At 34.4% G+C, this 13,313-nt stretch overlaps 1 protein-coding gene across 4 annotated transcripts in view; it reads right to left on the reverse strand.

Moving 5' to 3' along the window:
- The window catches only part of tn (tripartite motif containing protein thin), a 76,186-nt gene that overhangs the window by 15,937 nt on the left and 46,936 nt on the right, over positions 1-13,313 (reverse strand). For all 4 annotated transcript variants that reach the window (XM_087413897.1, XM_087413898.1, XM_087413896.1 and 1 more), the window contains 4 exons: positions 9,925-10,246; positions 6,155-6,381; positions 4,592-4,851; positions 1,674-1,977 (listed from right to left, as the gene is read on the reverse strand). In XM_087413897.1, the coding sequence (XP_087270023.1) occupies positions 1,674-1,977; positions 4,592-4,851; positions 6,155-6,381; positions 9,925-10,246 (1,113 nt within the window). The remainder of the gene's footprint in view (positions 1-1,673; positions 1,978-4,591; positions 4,852-6,154; positions 6,382-9,924; positions 10,247-13,313) is intronic.

Consider the following 13,313-nt stretch of genomic DNA (forward strand, 5'->3'; position numbering starts at 1 on the left):
AGTGCTTTTAGGGTCTGACCTGATTGCGTTTTCGAGAACGCAACCTATCGAGGGACGTATACAATAGCACATCGGCTTCCATAATCTTTCTCTCTTTAAGATTGAGGTCACGTTTATTTCCTAACTGCTACTGGCTGTTAAGCAAGCTTATCGCGCGTCTTCCATTAGGACTGAGACGCGAGATTGCACGATTAATGAGCTTCGGTGGATGTTACCACATGTATTTATCTTATTCTATATATCTCGAGTTAATTCAACATCTAGTTAATTTGATTTTCAGTTACATAAGAAATAAACGACGAGTACACGACGTCACTTTATAATTTTATACAATCTGCAGATATAATGATGACAATTAATCGACTAACGATAAACTAAATTATAGAACAGATTTTTAGCAGGAATAAATTTGAGCAAAGTGTGCTGAATAACATTTTAATTGAGCAATCAATTAATAAAAATAAAGGTTAACTGATTTCTTAGATGGAAAATGGATGTACCGTTCTATCACGCGCTTCTCGAGGGCAAATGCGTGCTCACGATCAAATTTACGCGTCCTAATGTATTACAATTCATCGCCAGACTGAGCGGCTAATCAGTTTCCGCAACGCTACGTGGAAAGTTTCTGATAGCAGGGGGTGCAATGGGGAACGAGCCACGTGATTCTTTTACAAAAGCCGGAGGGAGTCAGTCGGGTCAGGCCAGGGAAAGCACTTACGGCTTTGCCTGGTCTCTCCCTGTTCTCTCAACCGCCTCTCGTTTCCTTAGGCCACAGTTTCGGGCTAGGAGATTGCGACTGTTGAGAGAAAGGGTGGGGTAAGGTTACTTTGAAATTCAGCGCGAGTGAGCGTATTCGCATGCTCTCGAAAGCGACGGAAGAGAACGTTGGGATGCGTGCGCGCGATGTTGCCGTTCTCGTAACGAGCGCAAATAAACACGCGTTAACACACGGAAACTCTGTGATAGTTTCTGTGAACGCAAATTGGCAACATCGGATTTTTGAGTGCCGAGGGGAGAGAGAGAGAGAGAGAGAGAGAGAGAGAGAGAGAGAGAGAGAGAGAGAGAATAGATTGATATAATAGCTTGAGAACTATGTGTCAAAGAAGAGTAAAAAAAAAGACAGAATTGCAACTAATCTTTTCAATTTCAAATGAAAAAAGGAAAAAAATTCAGATATTGAATAAGTAAATATATTTAATTTTACATTTTTTGATTTGCATTATGATAAATATAACTTCTGCAGAAAATTTCCTAATATTCCATCCTTTTATTAAGGACCTTACCTATTAATTTCACCTCAACTATCAATTCTTTTTATAATCTTTATTGTGTTATTATATAATGTACGTTTCATATATTTTGATAACACGAACGAGTGAAGATTTGAAAAGGTATCAATTATCAACTGCTATGAATAAATTTCTGTGATACGATATCACAATTGTAATATAAATAAATATTATTTCTTACATACATTAAAACGTAATTTAAAATGTAGCTTTACCGTAACTTTTTATTTACAATTATATAGAATAAAATAGCCAAAAGTTTCCAAGATATTTTTTTTCGAGATCAAAATTGACACTTTCTTTTTTATAATTATAATATATTAGTTGGGGATTAAATTTCTCACTTATCATATGGATCCGTTCTTAGAAATAAAAGATACTTGCCTGGTGGAAGGCGAATCTTCCTTGCTTCCTCTCCTAGCTTCAGCGCTGCGAGCAAGAAGAGGTCCAATGTCAGTGCGCGCCATGGCGGATTCGCTTCTCTGACGATCTTGAGAAGCAGCGGAAGTCGTAGTTGGAGTAGTCTTGGACGGATGACCGTCTGTTTCCGACTCTTCCTCTGTGTCCGACTCGGTCTCCTCGGAAGAGCTGCTTGTCTCTTCATCTTCATCCTCCTCCTCTTCCTTCTTCTTCGCCACTGGTTCCTCACGCGACGTCTGAACCGGCGGTGGTGGAGCCGCACGGTTACCTAAAAATCCAAAAATTCATGTTGGTACGATTTCCATTTTTAATCTCTTGATGGAATTATAGAATTTAATTTACAATTACGATGAATTCCCTGCACCGAAAAAAAAGTATTTGGTATTTGTGACCATAATTGCATCGTAAAATGATTACAATTAGCATACATTTTTATTATTGCTATAATGCAGTAATAATAATTTAGTTTTGCCAAAAAATATATAGTTGGAATCGAAAATGACTGAATTATAATTAAATCATAGATAATAATTGCAATTATTTTCCTTTTTTTACAATCAGTATGCACTTCATAATTAATGATAAATGATTAACGGTAAAGCTAATTCAACATTAGTCGCAAGTCAATTGCAAGCTTCTTGCGAGTGATACTCTTGACATTTCTAATTGGCTGTCGTAACAAGCGTACATCGATTAATCGATTTATAATTAATGTCAGAATCAGCTTAAAAAATAAGATTTAAGCACCTTTAATAAATATATTTTAGAATTTTTTTTCATGATCGAAGTTATTTTCCATTCTATAGGAAAATTAGTCTTGACTTTAATATAAGGAAATGTCGTAATGTTGAACTAAGGAACACAATCACATAAAGGATGAGATGAGCGACAAGCGGTGAGGACCTGTCGCGGTGCATAGGAATATGCATTTATGCAATCTCAGGAAGAGAGTTGTCTTTCCTTTATGTCATCTACATGTTCACAGTTGACGGAAACGCGACGCGAAAGCGGACTGATCATATCGACCAGCGGAAGAGGTCGGAAACAAGAGGTAGTAGCGCGAATATCGCCATGTCCGCCTGCGTGTCTCGCTTACGGCGAAATATGTTGCCTCCGACTTAACGTGAGTTTCAGCGGAGATATGACAACCAGGATACAGCGCCGGAAAAGCGAAGCGACAACATTAACTAAGAGCGCTGAATGGATAACATAATTATCGTGCCGCGTACTGTTCCGCGCCTTTGCTTGCCGGTGGCTTGCCAGTTTCAATGAATTTCCGAATCTTGGAATATCGCACCGGGCTTGCCATCGCGATTACATTTTCGAATTGCAACGCTGCAATTCGTTGCACATTCGGGTGGCGCTCCGCGCAGCAGTGTTTTACGCACACCCTTCGCATACGGAATTGCAGGGCGATTGTGATGGATATGTGGACATCCGCAATCGAATACGGACCGCCTTCTACATCAAGCCCAATGTTTGTTTGTTAAAGTTGAGTCAGGTACAGTCTCCGTACCAAAAAGTGATTGGAATTGAAAATTTATACTTTTCGTATAAAAGTGAATATCATATATGTATACGAAACAGTAAATAACGACGGTTCAATAAAGTCAATATTTATATTTAACAATAAATTCTATAGATTAAATAAAAATTTTATCATTTTATCTTAATTATTTTTTAAAACGTATCTACTTCTTATTAAAATAATTTTTCACCCAGATTCTAAATTTTCACAAACTTTTTCATCAGAACATTTTTTAAATCAGAATTTCAAATAATCTAGCTATTTAAATATTTAACTAATGTCAGACAATGTAAAAAAGAAACGTAATATCATTTTACTTAATTTTACATATTGGAAGTCTTGTTTTAGCATTTCTACGGAGTTTTCTGTGCGAATTAAGTTTCATGGAATAGAGGCAGAAGGTTAAACACAAATTTTGTCTGTACATCCAATTTTCGCGAGGTGTTCGACGGAGTACTGAGAAGTACAACACAATAGATGAGCTAGGCGGGATTAGCGTACGAAGCGAGTAGAGACGTGCTTTCAATTCTCCTCGTATAAACAATGGGTAATAGGCGTACAACGAAATTGGGACGTGTCGCGGGTAGAACGGGTTCTAGCTACGAACATGATAAAAGGGTCATCCCTTCGATTACTACGCATTGCATTGTTCCCTATTCCACTGCAACATGTAAATAAATTCTATGCACAACCCTGCTGGATTTGCAGCCAGCGTTGTATATGCATCTATTAAATTGCAATTGTTTTCTCCTTTTGGTAATTAAAGAAAGTCCTTCAAGCATAAAAGTCTCCCAGTAAAAAAGAATCGACAACAAAATCTTATGTCGTTGCATTAATTATATTAATAGCAAGAAGTCATTAATTTCTGAATTTACAAGTATTTTATCATCTCAAAAAAGTCTATTCTTGACAAGTAAAAGAATTTGAAATATTTCTTTCTCACAAAAGAAGTAATTTTTTAATAGCATCGTCGTTCGCAATATTACCTGTTAATTTTAAACTTAACTACTGTCTCGTCTGTTTTGAAACTTTCGATTTTAACCCTAGAACGCTATCGTGCATGAAGTTTGACATGCAAGTGTGTAAGGTCATTGTGCGCTTAACTATGCCTTTAGTCAACAGGATTGAATTCGATCGTGTTACTTTCTTCTTTTCTTTCAAGTTAATAGTTAGATTTTATTTATAAAGATCCAAATTATAAATGTCTTGTCATTAAAATGTTTATTATTACATTGATTAAGAGTAACCTATTTTCTTGAACATAAAATTTACGTATCAATAGCACAGTATAATTCAACATCGATAACATTCTAAAATTCTGAAGAATTGTATTAATAATTATCTACTTAATTACCTGCGCCTAAAAAACGGCTCTGAAACGGCGGTCTGGGAGTCGGCGGGGCAGTGTTCGATGGCTCTCTACCGGTTGTAGTGGAGATGGTGGTCGTCGTGCTAGTCGGGGGTGCTCTTGACAGGTACTTCTGTTTCATCTCCTCGGCCGTGAACGGCGCGCCCGTACTGCGTATCCCTGATCCTCCCGAGCTCTCGGATCCGGTGCTCGAGTCCGATGAGGCACTCCTGGCCGCGGGGGGTGCGTGAGTTTCCGAAGTTCTCCTGCGCGAGCAACAATATTGCAAACAAGCATGTTAATAACGCAGAGAACTCGAACAAGTTACTTGTTTGCGCCGTAACAACGTCGCGCCGCGAACTCCAGGCTCAAGTTCGATGTAACGCGAGTACTGCTAGTTGACTCGTGGTTACCGTCGGCGTGATTAATATCTACGTGTGCAAACAGATCTTCGAGTCTTTCGTTCCTTCGAAAGGGAACCGTGTTGATTTACCGTTCTTAATAAATAGTTTTCACCAGAATCAAGTAAAGTAGTTTTAATGAGTTTTCCACGTCGCGATTGTCTTAATTTTGTAAACACGGTTTCGGTACGACGTTCCAAGGCAACGTCAAGTTCTGATTAGAGAACTATTGTGTCATTCCACTTATACATCGTTGCGCGCATTCTGATGAAAATTTTTCTTAGAATTCTGTATACAATTTTTCAGAATTTTTATGTAGATTTCAGGTTTCTGTAATTTTATAACTTTTTAGAAAGTTTCTCAGATCTTTTATACAAATTGAAGTACTTTTCAGAAGTGCCACAAGAAAGTTTACATTTTTTTATAGAATTGTTCATATACGTGAATTTTGAAATATTTTAAAACTTCTACGTTTTCTCATTCTATAATTTTTAAAGGAAAAACTTGTAAAATCTGAAAAAGTTTAATGTATTGCTTCAGAAATCTTTATAAATTTGAAATATGACAAATTTTTAAAAATGTTATAAGATATGAAAATGTTTTTATAGATAATCACACGTTTATTGGATATATTAATTTTTTTATATAGAACTTTTTAACTGAATAATTGTTTGATGTCAATTTTGCTGAAATTTTTATCAAATAAATAAGAAAACATCAAATTATACGATCGAGATACTAATGATAAAATTAAGATAATGCTTAATATTTCTATGTAAATTTTCAAATACACATCTTTCAGTTATATAAATTGCTCACAGATTACTATCAGATTTGCAATGCAATCACAAACTGAAATAATAATCTCACAAATCGATCTCTTAAATTGATCGTGGCTTTGATAATAGGTCTGTTTTTTATTGCTGCACTCTGAACTGGTGCAATAAGTTGAAGTGAAACAAACGTATATTTGTGTGCACCAGTTCAGAAAGTGCAGTAATAAAAAACAGATCTACTAGCATCTTAAAATGTATTACAAAGAATTTAATGTGAAAAACATTGCTCCACCAATATCTGACCACGACTGGGTTTAGCATTTTTCATTCATTTAACGGTCTTTAACTTATTGGAATTTTTATAACAAAATTTGATAGATTTGTTCGTTTACCTGACAATAGCCGGTCTTCTGACCGGCTGTTCCTCCGGTTCCCGTTCCGGAAGTTCTCGTGGCGGCGGATGAACGGGGGCGGGTATCGAAGTCGGCTGTCTCTCCTCCACCGTCTCGGTGTGGACGGCAGTCGCCGCGGCATTCTTGTTCTGCTTCTTGATCCTCGAGATCTCGTCATCCTCGCTTGTCTGTCTCGCCATCGCGGTCGGTACCTTTCTCACTTGTACCTGCGTGTCAAAAAATCACTTATGGCGAGAATTACTGCGGCGTTCCGTCACATTCCATTACGGTATAATCGCGATCGAACCTCGCTCAATTCCCTTCGTGATTTGCAATCCGAATCATTCCCTTCGAGTGGCCGAGGGGTTTACGATCGGGGATGTCCGTTCGCGCCAGCCGCTCGATGCGCCGAGCGATTTATTGGGGCCGCGAAATCCACACGTGCATTTAAATGCAACGTTATGACACGTACGCGACAGGTGGCTAATACGTGAATCGGCACAGTAATTATATGATGCGTCCCGCGAGCCCCTCGCGAGTACGATAATAAGCAGGTGTGCGTGATATGGGATTAAGTGGGTGGTGTATAATGATGAAACGTAATAATAAAAGTGTAAAATTACTGTATTGTTACCTTACATTCGCAGTATTTCATATAAAATACAACGTTCGATGATATGGGTCAACTCACTCGATATATTATTCTTTCTCTCTATCACTATCATCAATATCCTAACTATATATCACACGTATATTATATTAGCTATCGCTTTACTGATATGCGCGAAATCATAAAAAATTGACGCTATATATTTCATATAATGATTGGCACTTTGTTGACCGTGTTCGTAGGAATGACACTCATTCGTCATTATATTGTATGTAGCACTTCATATAAATCATCGTGGATTAAGATAACAGTTTTCGTTACATGTACAAGTTAATGTTTGTGTTTGTACGTTCATTGAGCGTTTTGACATCAGCCGCTATCATCCGAACAATGGGATGCGCGACATCGAACAATTTCGTTCGTTGCACTGGCCGTCAGCATGGAGAGTTCGTGCGCCCATCCATTTATTTCTCCTGCCATAATAAGGGATTCCTTTGCGCAAAAGTGCGGAGGTATCACTGTCAAAAATAAATACGATGTCGTCAAATTCACAAACACCCATTTAAGTCGTGTTCTTACACGGAAAGAAGAATTTTGCTGAAATATCTCAAAATTTAAATATAGATACGGATCTAAAAATAATTTTGTTGGACCATTAAATAATTATGTAGAAATCTCAAGCATGATGAGTAATGTTGAAAAATGTTGACATTTTAGCAACTATATATATATATATATATAAAATAAAATTCTCAAATTATATATATATATATATATATATATATATATATATATAAGTTTGAGAGTTTTATTATATAAGACGTTCAAATTGGTTAATGTCAAAATTTTTTGCAATATTGCTCAACATGACTTTCCCATATAATTAATTTGATGGCTCAACAAAATTATTTTGGAATCTGTATCTAACTAAATTTGTATACATATACTTTAGCAGAAGTCCTTTCCATGTAATTAATTAATTATTTAATTATGTAATTATCCATTGTTAGCTCAATATCAAAATTTATAAACTAAATCAGAGAATCGTTCAATTTAAGAGATTATTTTAATATGTTATCATAATTTATATATTTTTTCAAATTTTCTAACCTTATCATATAAATTGAAAAGAAAATGCAGAATTTTTTGTTTCACGAGAAAATGTTACTTCAGATTTTCGTGTATTATTAATATTCAGATTTTGTGTATTATTAATATCCGCACTGTAAAAAAAATTTGTAAAATTGCATTAATATAAAAATTATACATTTTATAGTGAAAACATCTAAAATTGAAATTTTTACGAAACAGAAAATTACAATAAAATGTACAAAAGTTTCAAGTTTAAAAAATATAATATAATATAGTAGAGAGTAATATCACACATATTATGTTTTTACATTTATACATAGCTTAAGAAAAATTGTATGTAATTCGTTGGCGAATTATTATGTAAATATTTCTACAAGTATAAACTTAATTTCAATTCTAAATTTATTTTTGCAAATTATTTAATTACTGTAAAAAAAAATTTTATTTGTTGTTACATTTTACAAATAAATAAAATTGTAACTTTACTTGTGTAAATATATATCTGTAATAATAAGTCCTAAAATTCAGTATAATTATTGTAATTCTACATGTAATTTTTTTACAGTGTGCGTGTTATCAAATTAGAGAGATCTCAATATTTTTTCCGAGTGTTTTCTAAAAGTATGTACAAGACTGATTAAATAACATTCACTGAACACACTCATGGCCGTAAATTAACTGTATCGTTGACGTTTAGCCGTTTAAATATTGATACGACGCGATGATATACGATATATCGATAAGCAGGGAACGGCGATTAAATTCACTGATACTCTTCTCTGTCGAGGATGTACATTTTTCGGCGTAAAAAAAATTATGCCGGCCAGAGGATTTACATATAGATGCCGAACGATTGCTCGATTGTTCGATTCAATCAACTAAGCTCCGTGCTGCATCAATATTTAAAATATGAACGTAGAGGGAGAAAAACAAATAGGTCAATAATGTAACCATGTGTTACATCGATAAAAAAACACGGATGTCCGTTGAGGATTATACGTCGATTGATACGGATCTATTGATGCGAATTTTTATAAAATTATTGTTCTCACGAAACGCGAAACAATGTATCAATGTAGCTTTTATCAATAGCTGCGCTCATATATTCTTCAGTATTATCTCTACATCGCTATAATTTTACAGGGATTTTTCGGCTCGAGTACACATTACTAAAATAATGACACTGCGCTAGAGGCAGTCACGTTTTTAATGCGAAACCTATCATAACAACGGATGCTTATGGGAGGAAAGCAAATCGATATCCCAATATAAGAACTGAGCGACCTAAGACGGCTTATATACGAAGGGTTGAGAGAGGCCTTACATAGAATTCATATATAATATAAAAATTCGTATATAACATAAAAGTATTTCGTATGCGTATAGCAAATGTATCTGGATTACGTTGTCACCTTGAATTTTTATTAGCGATGAAAGCTGTATATATTTATGACATGTATAACAATTTTTTACTCGAAAACGTGCGTGTTATACGTTTAATGTCATATTTTATTTCGAGATATTCAACGTCGCGTTGAGTTTGTCTAACAAAACCCACTATAATGTTAAATATTTGCAATATTAATAATAATCTTGACTTTTATTTGACAGATTAATTATTTACAATTAATTATTTACCATAGAAGTATAGAAAAATATGTAGAATGTATGTATACTTACCAAAAATACAGCAATTGTATTATTCTCAAACTCTTGTTAACGAATCACCATATTAAATGCAATTCGTGCAAAAAACGATATCATTACTTTGATCAAAATTAGGCAACAACTTCTTCACCGCATTTAGTCCTACGTAAATATTAAATTCCTTTCGTTCGCAATTATCGCGGATATTTTTTATACGGGCAATGTATTATATATTATCTGCTAAATAATTTCAATTAAACAAGCTAGTTCAGAGCTAAAACAAATTGGATTTTCTGCGAAGTCTCATCCACAAGATTAATTTTCAGATACAAAAGCACAACTAAATTGGAATTTTCGATCTTGACCCATTTTAGCTCTGAAGACCTTAATACTTATGCTGCCAGAAATTTGTTGTTCTAACCTGCGGTTTAGGTGGTTGTGGTTGCGGCATGGGCTGACTAACCGGTTCCTCCTTTTTCCGCTTGCCAGCTCGCTCGCATTCCTGCAGCTTCTTCATGACTCGTGGCGAGTCTGTCAAGCGAAATATACCGGACAAAGGACCGCGTGCGGCATCCTCCGTGTCCAGAACGCGTTCCCGTAAGCTGGACGACTCCGGCGGCGCCGACGTGAATCTCACCGTTGATCTGGTGTCACCGTCGGAATCGTCACCGTCCCGATGCCGCATAAATCGACTTCTATACCTGGACTTGTTCCTGGGTACCTCGTACTCCGGGGCATCGTACCTGGCATACACATATACACACACGCATACACACGCGTACTGCGATGACGTCAATTAATTAAGACCGTTGCCGAGAAAGTGATTCTGGATTTGGAGAAATCAGTGATTTCTACTTACACAATTAGCAATTCACTTTCACGAATTGGAAGCGGATCGATATACTATTATTGGAATAAGTAGCTTTACAATTAGATGCTTTTGACCGTTCGAAAAACAAGTGTTTCTTGTCAAATCAAGAATTAATCTTTAATGATTTGTAGTAAAATTTTAAGACAGTATTTTTCAATCTTTTTCAATTCGCGGCACATTAAGTAATGAGCTAAATTTGTTGATGTACATCATGAGGTGCACATTCAGTGCTCAGCATAGGTCTTTTATCGATACCGATACCGCTACACAATTCAGAAATAAACATAAATTTTTTAAGTTTGTATTTTTAAAAAAAGTATTTTTAAAAAAGATTTTATTTCTCCGCTTGAAATGATATCACTTAAAACTTAAAACGAGAGTAAACATACATAATATAATTCAGGTAATTTTCACAATTTTTAAAATAATTTTTATTTCATGCCTTTTACTCGCTTTTTCATTTACTTCTAAATTATTTCACTTCTTTTTACCTTTTTTAAAATTTTTTGCGGGACCGATTAAAAAATCTTGCTTATGTAATAAAAAATCAAAGTATATTTGAAATGAAATATATTCTCCCGATATATATATATATGTGTGTGTGTGTTTATCCCATATTAATCTTTAATAAACCTTGCTCGATATTAATATGCTAATGAATATGTTTTCAAATGTGAAAATTTTTTATAAATAATATTAATATCGTAGTCTTATTTAACGTTATATAGATTACATAAGAAAAGGCTTTAAGATGTCTATCTTATATTAGATATTACGGGATACAGTGTAAGTAGATCAAGTCAGTCAAAGGTCAGACACAAGTATCAACTTGGATCGTGTGAGAAATAAAAAAATAAATTCCCTTCTCCCTGAAGACGAATAACAACTTATCATTTTCATGGACAGATCTCACAAGAACACGTGTCTCTGATATACGTCACTTGAAATTATGACAAGGGAGGGAGGTCAATGACAAGCCCTACCTAGGCTGAAATGTGATCTGCTTTATAGTGAGATTATCTCTGTTCGATTCGAGAGGATTGCGATGACAGGACGAAATGATATTAGAGAACCTCCATCTTCTACTCCTATATCATCTTCCATGATATTCTCCCGAATCTCACTGATAAGTGCTATCAAATTTTCGCCCTTATCTTTTAATCGTTTAAACATCAAAGAATACTGTTAACGACGGTGCCATACGTAATATTCCAATAGCAAAAGAATGTATGTATATGTGAAAATTTTTTTAACTAAAGGATTGTTTGAAACCTGAATTTTAATGATTTGAAAACTGAATTTTAATTTGGATTCGTTCGTTGAAATCAATTCTAAGAAATTATAATAGTGCTAAAAGGTATTTAAAGATTTAACAAAAAAACTGAATAAAAAATTTCAATTAAATAACAAGTTTGATTCTTGCATTTAATAAAAAATATCTAATTCATTACATGCGCTTATAAAATTTAAAAAATAACAAGTTTGGTTCTTGCATTTAATAAAAAAAGATTTAATTTGCTTATAAAAATTAAAAAATTCTGTATGCTGTTTCTTCTCTCTTCTTTTTTCAATAAAAGAAAACGTGAGAAAAAACAATGTTCTTTACTAATCAATTTACAAGAATAATTGTGTGGCAGTTGTACGCGTAGCGAAAAATCAATAGACAGACTTCGAAACAGGATATGTATACTCACTCTATACAATAATGATCTTTATCAAAAATTGTTAAGAGAATCGGGATATGTGTCAATTTTTTAATTACATTTAAAGCGTCAGCAATTTATTGAAGGAATTGCAATATCGCGTTCCACAAAATCCTCTGCGAGAAGTCCTCTTGTTTCACGGATTGCAATAAAATCCGCCGAAAGCGGATGGCCAAAGATAAATAATTAGATGTGAGCTTTGAGAGTTGACTGCTTTTAGACCGAGGATTGTAATTATTAAAAAAGTTGACGTCTTGCATTTTTAAGTGAGAGTTTTAAGAATCCTTCAAACAATTAATACTTTAAGAAGCAGCAAACAATAGCTTCTTAAAGTATTAATTATTTCAACAGTACAGTATTATGAGGAAATGTAGATAATATAAAGTTTTTATAAAAGTAACTTTCTAATTAACTATTTAATTAATTAAGAACGTTAAGACATTTCATTTTAAATTTATAAATTGTTAAATAAATGTTATTAAATTATTAAATAACTACAAAATTATCTTGATCTAAATAAATCTAAATAATAATTTTACTTAATATATGACACTAAATAATCTCTTAATAATATATAAGTTATTTGTTACAATTGTATAAAAATATGTATAAATAAAACATATACGGATACGTTTCATATAAAATCTCTTGAGTTTTTAATCCGTCTATCTGCATTTGCACTATATATTTGTAGTATCATCGAGTATTATCGATTTTAAGTACTTAACCATTTAGCTACATTTCCATGATATGATATCAGGCGTTGTCACGCTTCAAAACGCTGGCAAAGTACACACGCCAGAAATTCCGACGGCAATAACGGTCGTTTGTATATTTCAGTTTTTTCACGTGACGCAAAAAGAGAGCGATTGAAACGCGCGCTTTTCAGAACGTATTGTGAAAAAAAAAAGTACGAATAATGGAATTTTCACTCGAATATCACAAGGCAAGTGTCAAAAATAAACACCGCAACGCGCGTACGTTTCGCATACAGTGAAAATGCATCGCACGAGATTCATTTACAATTCGAGCGATATCTGGTTCGCGCGCGATCGACAAATTGATGAGACCTTCACCACGGCAAATAATGGTATTTTCTCTAATAATCGGGCAAAACGATCACGATTGGCGTAATTATATAACAAACGGAATACAGACGGCACGAGGCAGGGCAGCCGCGATTGCCGCATGTAAAGCAGGTCTTTCCAGTACGCGAGAGCGTTAATTATTAAAAAG

This window comes from Acromyrmex echinatior, chromosome 15, assembly GCF_024713525.1.
Source record: "Acromyrmex echinatior isolate Ae372 chromosome 15, ASM2471352v2, whole genome shotgun sequence".
Lineage (NCBI taxonomy): Eukaryota > Metazoa > Arthropoda > Insecta > Hymenoptera > Formicidae > Acromyrmex > Acromyrmex echinatior.